We start from the raw sequence: 18,856 nt of genomic DNA, 5'->3' as shown, positions 1-18,856 counted from the left end.
TTTGTTCTAGCATCAGGAGACTTGCTTGTCGATTGTCATGCAAATTGATCATCTTATCTTGATCTCAGCAATTGATGTTATAAAAAAAAAGTACTTCTATTGATGATCTCGATTAGCCTCGACAATCACAGTTCATGATGCGTCTTGCAATACATTTTCGGATTGTGCGTATAAAGCGTTTAAAAAATCGCGAGATCTGAACCAGTTTTTTAGCTTTGAATTCCATGGTTGGGGACAAAGAAGTTTGCAAGGTATCGCAAAAGTTTGCAGGATCGCAGCGGTATTACCGTTGGTGTTTTGGGGCACAGCTTACAGAACCAAACTCCATTTTAAAAGCAATTAGCATAATGTTAAAATATTAAATGTCACAAAAATTAACATTTATTGGTACTGTAAGATGATTTTACTAGTTGTAAGGGGCACTGGGGTAAGTTCCCTCTGTTGTTGTATTATTAGAATTTTAGAATAACAAAGAAAATTTGTACGATGTGTCGCATGTCTAGTAAATTTACTAAGTAATATAAATTTAATAAGTAATATTGTTGTAGGACATGACATTATTGTGGAGTCACTAGACGTGGAAAAGGAAAAGGTTTATATAAGGGTGAGGCCAAAAAACAATCAAAGGCGCACTTGCACTTCAAAAGTTCACTGTTTTGATGTTAAAAAATCTTCGATCATTTCCAACTCAAGATGTATGGACATGATAAAAAAATAGATTTTTAAATATTGGAAAGTTCGCTGTTTTGATGTTAAAAAATCTTGGATCATTTCCAACTCAAGATGTATGGACATGATAAAAAAATAGATTTTTAAATATTGGAAATAGTGTATACTATAATGTATTATTTAAACCGTCAATTTTCAATATTTTAAAGTGTTTGTAGATTTGTTTGATCTACACTATTTTTTAATATTTTAATTTTATAATTAGAGATGAAAATGAATTTTTAGGCCATATAAAGATTTTTGATACTAAAATAACATATATTGGCTCTATTTAAAGACGTGCTGTACTTTGATAGTTTAGGGTCCCAGCCTTATAGAAATCGCACCAAAAAATAATTGCTAAATGCAAGTGAACATGTACTATTGTTGGAAAAAGTTTTTATAAGGTTACAATTTTAAAATATAGAATTAAGGTGCATCTAAAAAATCCATCATAAAAGATTGTTTTGATATTGGAAAACCCTTTAATTGATCATCTCAACATCGAGGATATATGAATATGAAAAGAGAAAAAGATTTCGAATTCGAAAAATAACGTATCTTGCACAACGTTATCTGGATTGTGCATTTTTAATATTTACATGTATTTATAGGTCATTTGAACTATTTTTAGGGTTCAAACTTCTATAACCAGATTTGAAAATAGATTTTTAAGCTATCTTAAAAAATTTTGACATCTAAATTATATTTATATCAAAATTTAAAGGTGTCTTAATTTAATTGTGTATAACACTTGCCCATATTCTATGGGAAGAAAGAGACTTGCCTCATATCATAGGGTCGTCTTATCAATATTATTATTAAATTTGCCTTCCTCCTCACGCTTCCTATATATTTTAGGAAAATTGTTTAGTAGGTTGGACCGTATTTCTACAATTTATGGTCCAACAATATATTTTAGGAAAATTGTTCGGTAGGTTGGATCGGTTGATTTAAAAAATAATTGAAATTAACTATTCAAATATTTTTTTAATAAAATTACTATTCAAAAATTTATTTATTTATTTATTTGATATTCATGATCCATGTCAGAGATTACACATTTTTAAAATTAAATAAAAGTCCATGTCAAAAGCACATGTTTAAGAGGTGACTCATTTGTACATGGACTCGTCCTATATTACTATCCTTGTATAAAAGTTCAACGACCTTAATGACATTTGCCTTGTCAGTTGTAGAACAAGGAAAATGTTTCATATATCCATTCCATCTACACTACTTTAAATCTATAAATTTTATGTCCATGCCCTTAAAAAAAATTTTATACTGAAACAACATGTTTCGACACTATTTCAAAGTGAGTCATATTTAGGACCTCAGCCTTATACAAACTACGTACACCGTTGTAAGAATGCAATCCTCCACGCTCCAATTTTGCCCTTGGAAATACTTTTATCTACTATTTCAAAATTCGGATCTGTAGGATGGCCCCTTTGTAGATTCGCGTCGAATTACTACATTGATGATTTGGATTGCATCTGGTAAAAAAATTTCAAAAATAAATAAAAACAAAATAAAAGTAAAATAAAAATTTGTAGAGAAAAGCTGGGTGCGGTTTCTATAAGGTTGCAACCTTAAACAAGCGTATCTCTAAATTTCTTATAATGTAAAAAAATCTTAAGATTATTTGAAAACCTATTTTTAAATCTAATTATAAAATTTTAAACTCCAAAAATGATTAAAATCAAGTAGATCTATAAATATGTATCTTGAAAATGAATGGTCTAGATAATGTGTTGCAAAATGCATCTCGATGATCAATTAGAGAGTTTTTCAACATTAAAACAACCTTTTTATGATGAAGTTTTGAAGTGCATATGTGATTCTACATTTTAAAATTACAACCTTATATAAACGTGTTAGTAAAAATATTAGATAAGTTATATTTGTCAAAAATATATATATATATATATATATATTAGACAGGTTATTATAGAGAGAGAGAGGGAGAGCGAGAGAGCATCAATGCTCGTTTCATGAACTTCCCGGGCAAGAAAACCTTTTTTCTTTCTTTCTTTAACACTCCCTTTAGACTAGATTTTAAAATCCCTTTAAACCAATGGTTTAAAAACCGGATCGGTGACTCGGATCGGGCTTTCTAAAAACCGATCCGGATCGGCGAATCGGCGATCCGGATCGGTGAATCGGCGATCCGGATCGGCGAATCGGCGAATCGGCGATCCGGATTAGAATCGGGTGAATCGGTCAGAATAAAGCTTGAAAAAAATCCGAAAAAATTATTAAAATTCATTATAAATATTGTTTTTTAGGAATTCAATAAAAAATGAGGGTACTCCATTAAGAATTTTCATGTTTTTGAATGAATATGCGAATATTGATATGTTCTTCCCCTGCATGAACCGCCATTCAACATTTAATTTACATCACACAAAAGGATAAACATAGAATTATCATGGAATAAGTATATCAACATACATGGACTACAATAAAGCATAAAATTAGTAACATAAGATCTAAAAATAAAATGATAGATGACGTTGTTGTTCTTCTTGGTCACGCTGATGCCATTGATTGAATTCGTTTGACAATTCATTGATTCGATCTAAAAACGAATCATCGATATTAGCGGGCGTCTGACTATTCTCAAATCCCTGAGTGTTAGTGTTTTGTTGTGTTCCCAATCCAAAATCCCCGAAGCTTGTCCATCCTTCATGCTCACCTGCACTGTCGTGCTCATCCCTACACTGTTGCTGTTGGGACTCGATATGTGAATAATATGGCTGGGATAGGGTGGCCTCAGAATCATCATCTCTCTCATTTTCTCTTAGACCCCCTTCCCACTCTCCCTCATCAGGTGCAATATCACCGACATATTGTGGATATACATTGGCTGGCTGCTTCCTCTTTCATGCCGCTCATCACTTTCTTCAATATCTTCATCACTGATAGCCTCAAGGAACGCTCTCTTGTGCAACACTGGCTCCTCCTCTTCTACTACCCATCGGTCTGCTGTGTCTGTGACAAATATTGTGTCTAAGTCTATCGGCCCATGGTCTTCAAGCTTCCTTCTTATTTGTCGCTCTCTAAGGTTTAAATTATAATGAACGTAGACTAGTTTATGAAGCTTCTCAGAAGCGAGTCGATTCCTCCTAGTAGTGTGCAACCATTGGAACGTACTCCAGTTGCGCTCACAGCCAGTAGCAGAACATGTCTGGGAGAGCACCTTGATTGCTATCCTCTTTAGGTGAGGTGCATCAGTACCATATATCTCCCACCATTCAGCTGGATTAAAATGTAAAAAGCATTGTAAGGGAAAGAACAATTCATAAGATTAAATATATGAATAAACAAAATATTAGCGAGGGGATAACTTGGATCCATCATAGTTCGAGAATTTCTGGCAAGTCTAGTTCCGAAGGATCCTATAGCATCCCTATACATAGCAAGCTAAAATAAATATATTACGTTTTAGTGCATTATTCCTCACAAATATAACAACTCAATGAAATTCTTACCCAAAAATTAAATAATACCTCTTGTATTGCTGCTACTTGGTTTCGATGACTTCTCTCCAACCTTGCAATAATGTATCTGACCCCTTCCATAATCTTGTGGGGTTGTTCAGGTGTCAAATAGAAAAATTTTGGGTTGAAGTAGTAACCTAAAAAATATATAGGTAGAAAAATGTCATTTACAATTTCATAAAAAAATGATTTAAACTGAAACATTGTAATGATATAAATATATATTTACCAGCATAATGAATTGGACGTCCGAATTTGGTGTTCCACCTCTTTCCTATAATATCGATCACTTTGCTAGCAAAATTACACTTCTCCCCAATAGCTGATTTCGCCCTCTCAATACCTTCATAAAGGATACCCATGGTAGCTTTCTTATCAGCATCCACCATTCTTAACATCGTGACCAAAGGGGCAGTGGCCTCTACAACACTGGAACATCGAGACCAGAACAGCTTATTTGAGATTATGTTATCCACTTTTATACCGGTACTGGACTTCGAGAGGCGGTCATTTAACCACTCTTCACAAGTAAACAATCTCTTTAATGCACCTTCAGATTGTCGAATGGAGTCCACATCTAAGTAATCGGTCGCAAAGCGGGTTATGGCAGGCCTGATTATCTCTTTTTTCTTAGAGTGTTCTCTAAATAGAAATAATATTTTAGAGTGGTTGTATATAAATCTCGACACCAACCTTGCTTCATCAAGAGTCTCCTTCACAATTTTGATCTCACCGATTTCCTCTAACATAAGATCGATGCTGTGTGCAGCACACGGGGTCCATACTAGATGCTTCCTCTTATCCATCAACTTGCTGCCCGCAGAAACACATGCACGTGCATTGTCCGTAATAAACTGGACTACATGCTTATCTCCCACCTCCTCCACTATCTGATCATATAGTCGTATGTAGAAGTTTGCATCCTTCTTCATCCCTGATACGTCTTTGCTAGACAAAAAAGCTGTACCTTTTGGGGAATATGCCAAGAAGTTTAAAAACTCCTTTTTGCTAACTTTATTCAACCAACCATCACTCATGAGAGTAATTCCTGTCCTTGGGCAACTCTGTTGATATTCTTCAATCCACTTTTTAACTTCCTTTACCTCTTCATCTAATATTGGCCCACTGAGTTCATATGCCGTCGGGGTTTTACCCCGGGCCCGGCTCTCTGGATTGCACTAACCATAGGTGGAAAATATGGGCTATTGGCTGCATCAAAGGGAATCCCTTTATCGTAGAACCATTTACCAACATATCTCCCTAACATGTTTTTTGTACCTTTAACCATGCCTTTTAGGGTCATCTGTTATGACTTAGGCTTTGAGAGAAATGGGTCTTTACGACCATGACCTGCAATACTGACACTCCTAGGTAACTTAGAAACAATTTTTTCAACAACTGATTCTCCTTGATACATATTGCCACCAACCCCTCCATACATATTGGAGCTGGGCCCGCCATACATGCTCGAGCTGGACCCGCCATGCATATCTGAACTAGGCCCACCATGCATATCGGAGCTAGGCCCACCATGCATGTTTGAGCTAGACCCACCAGGCATTCTAAACCCACATTCTCTCTGATATTGTTCATGTAAACTCATTCTTGTGGCCATGTCCAGCTCATTATTATATTGCTCTTCTAGGTCATAATTATATTGCTCTTCTGTATCATTCCTGCTTGATGGTGTATATAAACTAGTTATCTCCTCATTCATCCTATGTTTGGCAATTTTTTTACCTTTGCTAGCATTAAGAATTGCCACCATCTGTTTTTTTACATTACTAAGGACACTAGTGCATGCAGAAACTTCTCCCTTAACCCCTGCCAAGTGTTGCTTGAACCTATGTACCCCACTACTTATCACTCTTTGACAGTAATTACAAATAATTTTGTCTTTCTTGTTGGGATCAAGTCTGACCCCATGTTGCCATGCAGGGTCTTCTGTAGATCTTGACATGATTCAACTGTTTTAAGATGTAAAAAGTTTAAATTAACCTGACAGTTCAAAAAGAAAAATAATCACTATATGTAATGATAATATGTTGCGGTAGTTCATGTAGTCATATTCGTTGTTATTTGTTATTGCAAAAGGACAATAATATTTTCGTACATATCAATTACAAACATTTAGAATAATACAAAATGCAAGCTCCAAACATGGCTACAACTCAATTATCAAGAACATACATTTTTTGCATTAAAAAATTAATAATAAAAACAATTCTTCAAAGAGCCGGCTAACATCAGTCATTCCAACTAAAAAATCCATGAACAACAGATAAAAAAAATACAGTTTTGTATTGAAAATATAATAACATGCATTTTTTTGCATAAATAATCCATCAACATACAATTTTTTCAACAAAAACTTTAACAATAAAAATTTAAAATATGGTTTAATACCTCATGATAATTAAAACCTTGTCACGATTTTCACATCTTTTCGGAAAATCATCATTTTTCAAAAAATTCGATCATGGAAAAAAAAAAAAAAAAATTACAGCAAACTCAAACGTTAAAAATTAAAAATTGGGTTTAACACATCATGATAATCAAAACTTTATCACGATTTTCACATCTTTTCGAAAAATCATCATTTTTCAAAAAATTCGATCATGGATAAAAGGAAATAAAAAAAAAAAAGTACAGCAAATTTTCAAAAAATTCGATCATAGATTAAAAAAAAAAATTAACAAATTTTCAAAAAGTTCGATCATGGATTAAAAAAAAAAAATCATAAATTTTCTAAAAAATCGATCATGGATTACAAAAAATTCGATCATGGATTACAAAAAATTCGATCATGGATTACAAAAAATTCGATCATGGATTACATAAAATTCGATCATGGATTACAAAAAAAAAAAAAAAACATAAAAAAACAAAAAATTCGATCGTGGATTACAAGAACAGAAAAAAATAATTCGATCATGGATTACAAAAAATTCAATCATGGGTTACAAAAAAAAAAAAAAAACAAAAAATTCGATCATGGGTTACAAGTAAAAAAAACAAACATTTCGATCATGGATTACAAAAAAGTCGATCATGGATTACAAAAAAAAAAAAAAACAAAAAATTCGATCGTGGATTACAAAAAAAGAAAAAAACATTTACATCATGGATAACAAAAAATTCAATCATAGATTACAAAAAACTCTATCATGGGTTACATAAAAAACAAAAAACAAAAAATTCGATCGTGGATTACAAAAAAAAACAAACATTTCGATCATGGATTACAAAACATTCGATCATGGATTACAAATAATTCTATCATGGGTTACAAAAATAAAAAATAAAAAATAAAATTCGATCATGGATTACAAGAAAAAAAAACAAACATTTCGATCATGGATTACAAAAAATTCGATCATGGATTACAAAAAATTCTATCATGGGCTACAAAAAAAAAAATTGTTCTTCACAGAGTCGTTTTACATAAGCGATTTTAACTCAAAAATTCACCTCTAAGTGAATAAATTACATCCAATTGAGTATATTTTCTGATAAACAACAATATAAGGAATCAAAAACCTAAATTTTTAACACATTATTTCTAATATATCATGAAAACAAAATCAAAAGGCGGAAAAAAAAAAAAAAAAACAACGGAATTTGGTTCCGCAGACATCTCACTGTTCATATCAAATTTCTTGCTGTAATTGACTAGATTACGTAAAATTGAAAATTTTAAATCATACTAGACACAATAAAGATTAAAAACCCTAATTATTGAACTCATTTTGTTCAAAATATGCCGTGAAATAAATCAAATGGCGGAAAAAAAAAAAAACCCAAAGTTCTTACCTGTTTTTGTGAACCTAAGCCTTCAATCTCCAAAAAAGTCTGTTTTTCTCAACGATTATCACAAATTAGTAACAAAAGGTTTTGATTCACAGCTTTCAGATCAAAATGCCTACAAATTTTGAAAGATTCATGCCCTATTTGGCATGAAATTTCAGAAAAGGCGGAAACCCTAAACCCCGAAATTTTCGTGATCCAAAAACAACCAATTTTCCCATCATTTAATTCTTGAAAAAGCTGAATAAAGCTGTTTACAGCCTGCAAATCAGATCACATGCCAAAAAAAACAAAAAAAATGATAAAAAAATGACAAATTTGAAAGAATCCGTGACGAACACTGTGCAACCCGTGTTCTTCACGGACTCGCCGATTCCGCATAGTGAATCGACGAGTCACTGTGCGGAATCGTCCGGTTCTCTCTAGAACCAGACGATTCCTGATTTTTGAAACGATCCGGTCCATTTTCGTGAAATCCGAGTCGAACCGGGCGAGTCCGGTTCGACTCGACGATTTTTTAAACGCTGCTTTAAACCATTGAAATCCCATTCTTATTCCCTTCCTCTTAAGGAGGATACCTCTTCCCCTCATCCATTTTTCATTAACTCCTAGGCAGACATATCAAGTTATGAGAGCCCTTAAATGGTTTATTTATTTATTTATTATTGAATAATTTAATAGGAAAGCCAAATCCTTACCCATTTTTTTAAATAGTTTTTAAGAGTTGACCTTTTAATTTAATTTCAACGTAGTTGTGAGAAAGGGGATGGATCTTGGTGGTAGCACCCCCGCACTTTCATCCCAATGTTATGCTTTCCAGTCCTATTGATATCACCACACTAATACTATGAAAACAAATTAATTTCTTGGCTATTTGAAATACCATGGTTTCCACCCACACTAATAGTTTAAAAACAAATTAATTTCATGACTATTTAAAATACCATTGAAATTCTAAAAAAAATTAAATACCATTGAAATTCTAATAAAAATATTAATAAAATGATGTTAGTGGGAATGAAAACCAAAATTAAATACCATTGAAATTCTAATAAAAATATTAATGAAATGATGTTAGTGGGAATGAAAACCACAATGGATGTTGCTACCACCACGGCCCAATCCCTTTTCCAAAAATATCCCATTATAGTTTTCTTGAGTATTTGAAAAAAAATAAAATAAATTTTACTATTTAATTATCTAGAAAAATATTAATTAATAAAAAGATGCAGTTTGCATATGGATGCATCCGTAAGTAGAGAGGTAACGTGCACCTTCCAATTTTATTGGAAGGCATACAATTTTGATGTAAAATAATCTTAGTATTATCTCAAATTCAATTTTTATATCGAATTATCCTGCTTTGCTTTACACAAGCATGGTAAGCTGATTTCTTTCTCACCTTCAAAGTTCAAATCAACCCAACCAATAAAATACACCAAATCAAGCAAAATCCTTGCTACCACACCATGAGCATCAAATTCATTGACAGAAATCAAATTGAAGTTCTAAAAAATCAAATAAACTCCAGTTTCTTACCTAAAGACCAAATACATCACACACTACTCCAAATCAATCAATCCTATTCCTTAACCCAAAAACCAAATACAGTTCAATTTCCACAAGATTAATACAGGTTAAAGGATAGCAAAGTGATATTATACCCAGAAGGGGTAAAAAGAGAAGAGAAAGCACCATTATAGGAAACTTGGAATGGCCTTGAAGGCGACCAGACCCAGCACCCAATGAGTCCAAAACCATACTTCCCTGTACACCTCAAAACAGTTCAACAATGACGGATAAACCAACCATAACATAAGAACAGATACAGAGCGCAAATGATATTACAGGGCTTCAACCAGTATGGCAAGGCAGGCCATGAATAAAAACCCAAAGGCCTGCAACTTGAGGGGCCCATGTACAAAGAACAGAGGGGAAAACACAGGGGAAAACAAAGAGGAGAAAGCCACCTCTCTCTTCCAACTCCTCTACTCCTTATAGTACACCACAACAAGCAGCAAACCCAAATCCAGACTGTACAAGAAGTGGATGGTTTGCGAGATCTTCTTCGTTGATTTCAAAGACCCCGGTATCAAATATATTCCGGTATTATCGACCACCGGTCGCAACCAATTCTCTCTCCTGTGATTCTTGACTAGTTTTCTTGGTTGCGAATTGGGTCGAGTCTATATTTACAGGAACAGGAGCCATGTCTGCACTAGGCAATGACATTGGTTTTGCAGGCAAATAATTGAATGACAGTTCTTTGTTTGCAGCCAAAGCCTCGAGCTCGTGATCCTCCAGTCCTCTTGCTGGTCCAAGGCTGCACCTCTCTGTTGTGTGTTTTGCCAGTGCATCCTTGAACTTCTTTATCTGCAAAATTAAAAATTCATACCATATGAGAGAGAGAGAGAGAGAGAGAGAGAGAGAGAGAGAGAGAGAGAGAGAGAGAGAGAGAGAGAGAGAGAGAGAGAGAGATGCCATAGGTTTCTCATAAAAAGGGATCAATAGGTTTCTTTTTAGAGAGGATGTGAGTTCAGCAGATTGGATCAATGGTTTTCCTTTTATAGAGAGATCAATATTCTTTCAAAGAGAGAGAGAGGGAAGTTGAGAAAGAAAAGAAGGATACCGTTGCATTGGTGCAGCTGAAGCTGCAGAGACGGCCATGAGCTCCTCTGTAGAAGCGAAAGAAGGGAAGAACATGAACATTTAAGCTATAACACATGGACTTGTGCTCTTCGTAGTTAACCTGGAGAAATTGAACATCTGGATTCGTCTCTGCAAATTGGCAGATCTGCAATACAAATGCAAAAAAAAAGAACAATTAAAATTGAATTTCAACTGTAAAGGCCTGCTCTGTTTCATAATTCAATTCTGAATCTTATGGCTCTTCAGATTAAAAAAACGAACCCAAAAATTGGGACTTTCGTAGATCAAAGGTTCAAGAACAAGAATACCTTTGGGTGAAGGGCTTTGCATCCTCCACAACCAGGGGAGTAGAAATCTACAATTACAAGCTTATTGCCGGCGTTTCGTAAACTTTGGACAAGATCTTCTGCACTCTTAATCTCTCTCATATTGGGTTGCAACCCTTTCTTCCACCATCTCAAGGCCTTTCCAATAACCAGATTGGCAGTTTGTGCCTGTTATGCCCAAGGAAAAAAAAAAGAAAAAAGAAACATGAATAGGGGCAAAAACCATCATTAGAGAGAGAAATTATTAAAGAAATGGAAGAGACCAAATGAAAAACCCATATGAGAGAAAGAAAGAGAAAGGGGCAAAAACAGAGAGAGAGAGAGAGAGAGAGAGAGAGAGAGAGAGAGAGAGAGAGAGGGAAGGGAAAACAAGAATAGGGTATTGACAGACCTGGATGGATAGGCCTTGGGAGCTCGGATTGGGGAAAGAAGGTGGATTGGGTTGCCGAAGAACCAGAGGCCGGCCATGAAACTGGGTTTTGAAGAAAGCCTTCGGGACTTGATTCACCGATGAAGAAGACGAACTTAGGCCCACAAAATGAGAACAAGGAACACAGATACTGTTTCTCAAAACGTCCACCATGGCTGATGAAAAACAGAACCAAAATCAACGATCTTTGAAGCTTTTCTCTCTCTCTTCTTCACGTGCAGAAAGAAGATCAGAAAGAGGAGGTTCAACAAGAGAAGAGAAGAGAGAGAAACAGAGGAGGAAGAGCGAGAAAAGAACAGGGGTCCTGCGTCATGCAAGAGAAGGAATTGAGGAGGGAGAAATGGAGCCCGTTGGATTGAGTAATGAGAAAGGAAGGAGTAGAATAAAGGTGGAAGCTTTGTTGGGTGCGGTACCTCTTTCATGTGAATTTTTTTAGAGAGAGAGAGAGATAACTCTGGTTTCTCCTTTTCTCTCTCCAGTGACTTTGTGTGAGAGAGAGAGAGAAAAAAAGGCTTTCTCTCTCACTTGTAGAGAGAGAAAGAGCTTTCTCTCTCTTGTAGAGAGAGAATGAGCTTTTTCTCTCTCTTGTAGAGAGAGAAAGAGTTTTCTCTCTCTAACCTTTGTTTTGTTATCCAGAGCGTCCGATTGAGAGCACGGCCACCTACCAAGGTCCGTTCGCTGAGATCGTTATGGTGCAACGTGTATGGTGAAGATATGCCGAACGTGGTTCATTTGAGAGCGTCAGATTTAGATTTCATACAGTGGATATGCCCTCTCGATGATTGCCATCTCATTTAGGGCAAAAACGAACCTTATCCAGTCACCATCCAACCTCGCCTACGGGAAAAGCGAACCTTATCTAGTGACCCAAATTCGATGGACGGCTGAGAGTGACCTGGGAAGTGTCAGTCATAGATCTCGTCCGTCGATAATGTATGGAGTTAGCCTCTCTACTCGGACAAACAAGTCTTTTCAATAAATTATGAATAAAGTTTATAAACGAGTGAGGTCCTAGACTTTTTAAATTTAGGACAATGATTTCATGCAACGGTGGTAGTATATTAATGTTAGTAACGTGATGCAACAAATCTTAAAAAAATCGGTCTTTTTTTTATGTAAAATTTGAAAGATGTATTTTTTTTCATTTCAATAAATAATCACAAAAAAAATTAAAAAAATTAAAAATTAAAAATTAAAAACACAATTTAAAAAATATTTTTTAGCCCAATTAATATAGACAGTTTTATTTGATGAGATGTTTAGATCTGGACCTTAAAATGATTTTTTTCATTTTCAATTTTTTTGGATGGCTTTATTATCATTAGATGAACAATGTTAAAAAATTAAAAAATGATTTTGAGTTTATAAAAGCTAAGATCTAAAAATTCACCAAATGAATGGTCGAGATTCGTTTTTGGAGAGAACTCATTTTGACCATATCTAGGGTTTAAATTGAATTTTTTTTTTGAGGATTGATTATTGTGATGTAGAGAGTATGTGTGTAAAATTTTGGGTCATACAAATATCACAAACATGATTTTCTAAAAGTGTCGTTGCATTATATTATGATACAACCGTTGCATGAAATCACTGCCTTTAAATTTAAAATCTAAACGTTTAAGTGATTGTGACCTCATTGTTCCAGTGGTAAATGCTCATATGCTTTTATTTTATAATTTTTTATGAATTAATCATCATTATCTTCATCAACTTTTTTTCTAAGTATTTGGTGTCGGCTACCCGTCCACCCGCGCTCTAACGTATGGTGGATGGGTGTACTTCCGTTATTCTCTCTATCAACGGTTATATCTTTAATGAGGTCATAAATTCTCATATCATTTTTCACTCTTCTCAACTATATCCCTTTTGTCTTTTTCCTTTTGGGAAACAAGCTTGAGTCGTAGTGGTTTCCATTCCCACCACTAACACCACCCCACTAATATTTTTAAAATGCTAACTTCTAATCTACTTGAAAAAACGGGTAGGGATCCGTCTTTCTCACTGAATTACCCAAAAAAAAAAAAAAGAACTAAAAATTGCAACAAAATAATTCTCCCCTGCTCGGAACCACGTATTTGAGGGGAGATAGATAAAAGGTTTTAATAGCTAAAAAATTTTATCTTTTGTCTCTGAGTTATTCACAATGGAAAAAAAAAAATATGATCCGAAAGTTTACAAATAAAGAAAATCACTTAGCCATGTCTTTAAGATTAAAGACCTAATTATGTGTCCAGGGGGACCACGTAATCTTTCTCCAAATATAAAAACATCTCATCCAATGTCTTGGAAATTATCCAAAATATGAATAATGGAAAATCAGATATTTAGGATAGCCTAACTAATGCATGGGATAATTAAAATACACGTGGATGGTTGATCCCCACCGTCCATGACATGCGCTTTCACATGTAATGTTGACAATATCGTCCACATTGAGTAGCAAACAAGGATAAGTTTGGACCACACTTTCCATGATGGTCTCATGTCTAGTGTTTTAAAATGCAAGATAAATGATTTACGGCTTTACTGAAAGTATGAACTTTAATAGAATAGAATGATAGATCAAGATTCATATAGCCGACCCAGTTAGTTGGGAGAGATATTTATAGTACAAACCACATCAAGGGGCCTATCCAAAATAGCAACTTATGCATCAAAATAGTCTGGTATTCATCTAGGATACCCAAACTCTATCACAATATCAAACAGTTCCTTTAAAATTTGATGTGCAAGAATTTTAATCGGCACACAAGCCATATGTTTTAATAAAAATACCTCAAGGCAAAATTACCTCAATCAATGATCTCTCCCACAATGTAAATTACTTGGAAAAAATTACCTCAATCAGTTATGTTGCCCATCAAAGTATATTACTCAAACCAGGAGTTTTCATGAGATTCCTCTCTTCCATAGACCTCTTCACTCTTTCAGCATCACTCCATCTCCAGCCCCTGCAAAAATGATAGAGAGAAGCACATAGTCCCCTCCAAACTCTCTCTCTAGCTCCACCGCCCTCTCCATAACAAGTTCTGCCAAACCGACTGCACCATGAACACAACAAGCTCCAAGTTAACTCCTCCAAACCACCACAATACCATCTAATAATGAGTTCTCTCTTTCTAACATCTTCTCGGCTTCGTCCAATAAACCAACTCTCCCTAACATATCGATCATGCATCCATAGTGCTTGACACCTGGTACGATCCCATAGTCCTCCACCATAGCCGTGAAATACTCCTGACTTTCTTTTATGAGCCCTGCATGGCTACAAGCATACAGCAACCCGAGAAATGCGATCCCATTTGGCCTCATTCTCATCCCCTCCATCTCTCTGAAAAGCTGAATTACCTTTTTGGCATGGCCATGCATTGCATATGCCGATATCATGCAGGTCCATGAAACTAAGCTTTTTTCTTGGATTTCATCGAACACTTTTCTCATGTTTGCTATACTCCCCCATTTTGCATACATGTCAATGAGCGCGTTATTCACTGGCACAAATGAATGAAAACCCCTCTTTCGAGCAAAGGCATGGATGGAGTCCCCAATATGGGGAGCACCGAGATCATGGTGCAAGGCTTGGAGAATACTGAGTATAGTGATCTCGTTGGGTTTGTTCTCATTCTCCTCCATTAGCATAAAGCGGAAAAGCGCGAAGGCCTCTCTCGTTCTGTTGTTTGTGATATACCCATCGATCATCGCGCTCCAAGAAACCACACTCTGTTTCCTCATCTCATTGAACAGCTTGCTGGCATCATCGATCATGCTTTCCATGAGCAGTGATCATGGCATAGCATATGACCACATTCTTCTTTGGCATTTCATCGCAAACTTTTCGAGCATCAGATAGGCACCCACTTGTTGAATATACAACAAGGAGAGAAGTATGTACATAAATTGGAAATGGAACCCAGTCTTAATAATGTGGCAATGGATCTTCCCCCTTTTATCTCTTAGGGAGGGATTTGTGTATGCCTTTAGAAGAAATGAATACGTGAAGCTATCCCTATGGGGGCAACTTAAATTCTGCATTTGTTTGTATATAATGGGAGCTGCTTGTGGGGTGTTGCTCCTTGCATAGGCTCCGAGCAAAGAGTTCCTAATTAATGCATCCAATCTCGACTCCGAAATGCTCGTGATCAACTGAGAATACACTTGTCTAATTTGATCTGCACTGAGACACCCATTGAAGAGAGAGAAGAGCCTTTCTCTCTCCAAACCTGGAATTTTAGTATGGACCGATTCTTGGTTTCTCCATTTCGAAGCCGAGTTCTGAGAGATGGATTTACTTACCCAAGTGTTGAGGATTGAAAGCTTTAAACTGGACTTACCCCTTGAATAAGAATGTAGTTTTTGCAATCCCTTGTATATCATCAATATGTATGATGTTCTTCCCTCTACTTAGCTTTTGGCTTTTCAATCAGCCATTCATCTCAATCTGACTGAACCCAGGAGGCTTTAGAACCCCCATCTCAACCATCATTTGTCTCACCCTCTCAACATCATCCCACCTGTAAGCCTCTACATATATATTGGACAATAGAACATAATCCCCATGCTTTAGAGGCTCCAATCTACCCAAATTTTCCACAAGGACCTCTGCCAATTCCACATTCTCACGAGTCCTAGATGCACCCAACAAAGTCCTCCATCTAATAGTATTGGCATCGAATGGCATTCTATTAATAACATCAGGGGCCTCTTCTAAGAGGCCCATGAAACCATAGTGCTTGATCCCAGGCTCTATCTTATACTTCTCAATCATATTATGAAAATATTCGCAACCCTCATCAACAAGCCCACTGTAACTGCGAGCCGTTAAAACACCCAAGAAGGTCACACTGTCAGGTTTGGTTCCGCTCGACTGCATCCTCGAAAACAATTCGATTGCCTCTTTGCAATGCCCATGAACTGCAATACCCACAATCATTGCATTCCATGAAGTCACACGCTTCATTCTCATCCTCTCAAACACTAAACTTGCTGCCCACATTTTGCATACATATCTATCAGAGCATTGCCCCTGATGCCCTCAGCCTCAAAACCCACATTTTTCTCAATGTATTCGTGTAATTTTTGACCCATCTCCATGGCTCCAAGTTCAGCACAAGCTCCAACAAGTGTGATCAATGTAATCTCAGTTGGACTCACATTAGCACCCTGTATTTTATCAAAGACTTCCAAGGCCCAACTGTAAAATTTCTTCTTGACATAGCCAGCTATAATGGCATTCCAAGAAGCCGCATCTCTTTCAGGCATTTATTCAAACACCATTTGAGCACTCTTGATATCGCCAGAGTGGACATGTGTTGTGATCATGGTGTTTTCGTATTGGCATCTCTTTGAGCAACCCATTCGCTGATTCAATATTTTTTTGCCTATGGTATGCCATGACCATGGTATTCCAAGAGACTATGTTTTTCTCAGTCATTTTGTTAAATAGCAATCGAGCAGCCTTGATGCTACCGGATCTTGAATTCATGAAAATAAGGGAATTCTGAACAAATGGATCCAATTCTAGACCAGTTTGTATAATTGTGCAGTGAGCTTCTACCCCTTTATGGAGATGAGCAAGCTTATGCCCTTCTTCGATGCCCCTCGACACCCTAGCACAAGCCTTGAGCACGAAAGGGAAAGTAAAGCTGTCGGCCTTAACATTTTCAGAGCGCATTATGTTATAGAGAAGAATGGCTTCGTTTGGAAAGATGCTATTGACGTAAACTCTGATCATGTTATTACATACAAATGGCACAGGTTTTGCTAGCTCCTCAAAGACCGGGAGTGCATAGTTTAGGTTTCCTGAAACAGAGACAACACAAAAGCTTACCATTCTACAAGCGACATAGTCTGCGTTCTTTGAGCCCGGTCTTTGTAATTAGAGCATGAACCTGATCCATTTCTTTGATACAAGAAACCCCTTCAAGACGCGATACAATCTTCTTCTCCATTGAAAAAATGCATGAAACCCATTTTGGTTTGTTACAGGAGACTGTAAGCCTGTAAAAAAATTCTGAAGCATGCGATTGAGAAATAAGGAAGAACCATTCCTCAAATGCTTTGCATGGATACTAAGAAAGGTAATTAGAGGCATCAAAACATTGGGTTACAAATCATACATTCACGGTTCAACATCCCATCTACTCCAACACTTAAAAGGGTGTTGTTTATATAGAGCCTAGGCTCTAAACAATCAAATTAGAGCCTACCTTCCAATAGTGTCGAGAAATGTAGTTTCAATATCGGAAATCACTGTGATAGCCTTAAAATATATTTTCACAATATCTCGATTCCAGATGATCCCTTGATATTAAGGATCTTGATCCGGGAAATCAAATAGCTCAATCCTATGTTAATGGGATCCAGATCCCTATTCCAAAAATCATTGTTTCATGAGTAAGTGGAACCGCGATTCTACCAACATGGAATCGAGTATCCTATGCTTTGGGTACGAGTTTCAACGGCATATGTTTGGTTCATATACATTGGAGTGTCGATCTCCATTTTTAATGACCAATGAACTTTTCTTAAAATGCCATGATTTCCTATATATTTTATAGTTCACAACTTTACGCACCTTGTGAATTGTGCCTTGTGTCTAGTTTCAAAAAAAAGGCCACAAGAGAAGGAAAGGGGAGAAAAGGAAGTAGGGAAAAGATACAATAGATAGTTGTGGTGCAGTTCTATTGAAAAAGGGTTCCTTCACTGAAATTGTAAGATTGCCTCTAAGAAATGCTTCCTCTCTATTCCTGCCTTTTCTGCACCGGTTTCAGGGCACCTACAATAGGGGAGTTGATAGAGTTTATTCTTGACAATGTTGAGAGGGAGATAGACCAAAATGTTTCCCAAGGAATTTGAATAGAATAAGAGTCCATAAAAGTCCATAAATGAATGTATCTGTTCCAGATGGAGAGAGAGAGAGAGAGAGAGATCACTAAGGACACAAAAGTCCATTCGTGCCAAAGGATTTCTTATGTATTACATCACCATATTGGTTTTTTAGTATAACTACTCATTTGTGAAATTTTACTCCATTGATAACAAAAAGTCCAAGAGATTTCCAATGATATGATTCTTGTTTATATGATACTTGGGTTTGTGAATTTGGAAAAAGTTAAAAATATTGTTAAAAGGAACTTGTTCCCAGATTACAACACTATGGGTAATCAAACTTCACCTCGATCCTAATATGGCGGAACGCGATCGCATCTCGTAAAGTATTCACTCCTTTGCAAATATGGAAATCGATCCCGAAAAGTCAAGGATCACGATCCCTACATTTGCCCACGTATAGAACTTGTTCCCTTGGCCACAGAACTTCACGACTTCCTTGCCTACTCTTCCGCTCTCGATGCTAGAGTTTTTTGCTCCCACCCCAAATAACTATAGAGGGAACCAGCGCTAATACCTCAGCAAAGTATCTCTCTCTACAG

General features: G+C 36.1%; 4 protein-coding genes across 4 annotated transcripts; all 4 read right to left on the bottom strand.

The window, feature by feature from the left end:
• Nucleotides 1–3,834: 3,834 nt before the first annotated feature.
• LOC148783463 (uncharacterized) lies at nucleotides 3,835–5,347 on the bottom strand. The gene is made up of 3 exons (XM_088863013.1): nucleotides 4,444–5,347; nucleotides 4,224–4,351; nucleotides 3,835–3,972 (listed from the first exon to the last, which is right to left on the bottom strand). The coding sequence occupies exons 1-3, from the start codon at nucleotides 5,249–5,251 to the stop codon at nucleotides 3,931–3,933; spliced, it is 978 nt and encodes a 325-aa protein (XP_088719139.1). The 5' UTR covers nucleotides 5,252–5,347; the 3' UTR covers nucleotides 3,835–3,930.
• Nucleotides 5,348–9,584: 4,237 nt separating this feature from the next.
• Nucleotides 9,585–11,787, bottom strand: LOC18425155 (thioredoxin-like 1-2, chloroplastic). Its single transcript, XM_006829723.4, has 4 exons — nucleotides 11,388–11,787; nucleotides 10,979–11,164; nucleotides 10,651–10,815; nucleotides 9,585–10,394 (listed from the first exon to the last, which is right to left on the bottom strand). Exons 1-4 carry the CDS (start codon nucleotides 11,577–11,579, stop codon nucleotides 10,131–10,133), a joined length of 807 nt encoding a protein of 268 aa, XP_006829786.1. The 5' UTR covers nucleotides 11,580–11,787; the 3' UTR covers nucleotides 9,585–10,130.
• A 2,558-nt stretch (nucleotides 11,788–14,345) lies between these two features.
• LOC105421899 (pentatricopeptide repeat-containing protein At2g02980, chloroplastic) lies at nucleotides 14,346–15,191 on the bottom strand. Its single transcript, XM_020661919.1, has 2 exons — nucleotides 14,522–15,191; nucleotides 14,346–14,467 (listed from the first exon to the last, which is right to left on the bottom strand). Exons 1-2 carry the CDS (start codon nucleotides 15,189–15,191, stop codon nucleotides 14,346–14,348), a joined length of 792 nt encoding a protein of 263 aa, XP_020517578.1.
• Nucleotides 15,192–15,714: 523 nt separating this feature from the next.
• LOC18425153 (putative pentatricopeptide repeat-containing protein At3g15930) lies at nucleotides 15,715–17,360 on the bottom strand. Its single transcript, XM_020661906.2, is given in 3 exon segments — nucleotides 15,715–16,412; nucleotides 16,415–16,752; nucleotides 16,754–17,360. Coding segments are annotated over 3 exon segments (1,407 nt in total). The 5' UTR covers nucleotides 17,257–17,360; the 3' UTR covers nucleotides 15,715–15,846.
• Between the last annotated feature and the right edge of the window lie 1,496 nt (nucleotides 17,361–18,856).

Source organism: Amborella trichopoda, chromosome 1 (genome assembly GCF_054954075.1).
Source record: "Amborella trichopoda isolate Santa Cruz 75 chromosome 1, AtrichopodaSantaCruz75HAP2 v2.0, whole genome shotgun sequence".
In the NCBI taxonomy this organism is placed as follows: domain Eukaryota; kingdom Viridiplantae; phylum Streptophyta; class Magnoliopsida; order Amborellales; family Amborellaceae; genus Amborella; species Amborella trichopoda.
Note: the sequence above shows the minus strand (reverse complement) of the source record. Positions and strands in the feature narration are given on the sequence as shown.

Bases quoted from the DNA above. Each gene is read 5' to 3' on its own strand.
- LOC148783463 (XM_088863013.1), bottom strand. From the start codon at position 5,251: ATGAGTGATGGTTGGTTGAATAAAGTTAGCAAAAAGGAGTTTTTAAAC. The intron at 4,352-4,443 runs GTAAATATATAT...TATATTTTTTAG, and splicing joins ACGTCCAATTCATTATGCTG to GTTACTACTTCAACCCAAAA. The intron at 3,973-4,223 runs GTATTATTTAAT...ATTTTAATCCAG, and splicing joins AAGTAGCAGCAATACAAGAG to CTGAATGGTGGGAGATATAT.
- LOC18425155 (XM_006829723.4), bottom strand. From the start codon at position 11,579: ATGGTGGACGTTTTGAGAAACAGTATCTGTGTTCCTTGTTCTCATTTT. The intron at 11,165-11,387 runs GTCTGTCAATAC...TGGGCATAACAG, and splicing joins CCCAAGGCCTATCCATCCAG to GCACAAACTGCCAATCTGGT. The intron at 10,395-10,650 runs GTATCCTTCTTT...TTAATTTTGCAG, and splicing joins TCAGCTGCACCAATGCAACG to ATAAAGAAGTTCAAGGATGC.
- LOC105421899 (XM_020661919.1), bottom strand. From the start codon at position 15,191: ATGATCGATGATGCCAGCAAGCTGTTCAATGAGATGAGGAAACAGAGT. The intron at 14,468-14,521 runs GTATTGTGGTGG...TTCATGGTGCAG, and splicing joins AGAGAACTCATTATTAGATG to TCGGTTTGGCAGAACTTGTT.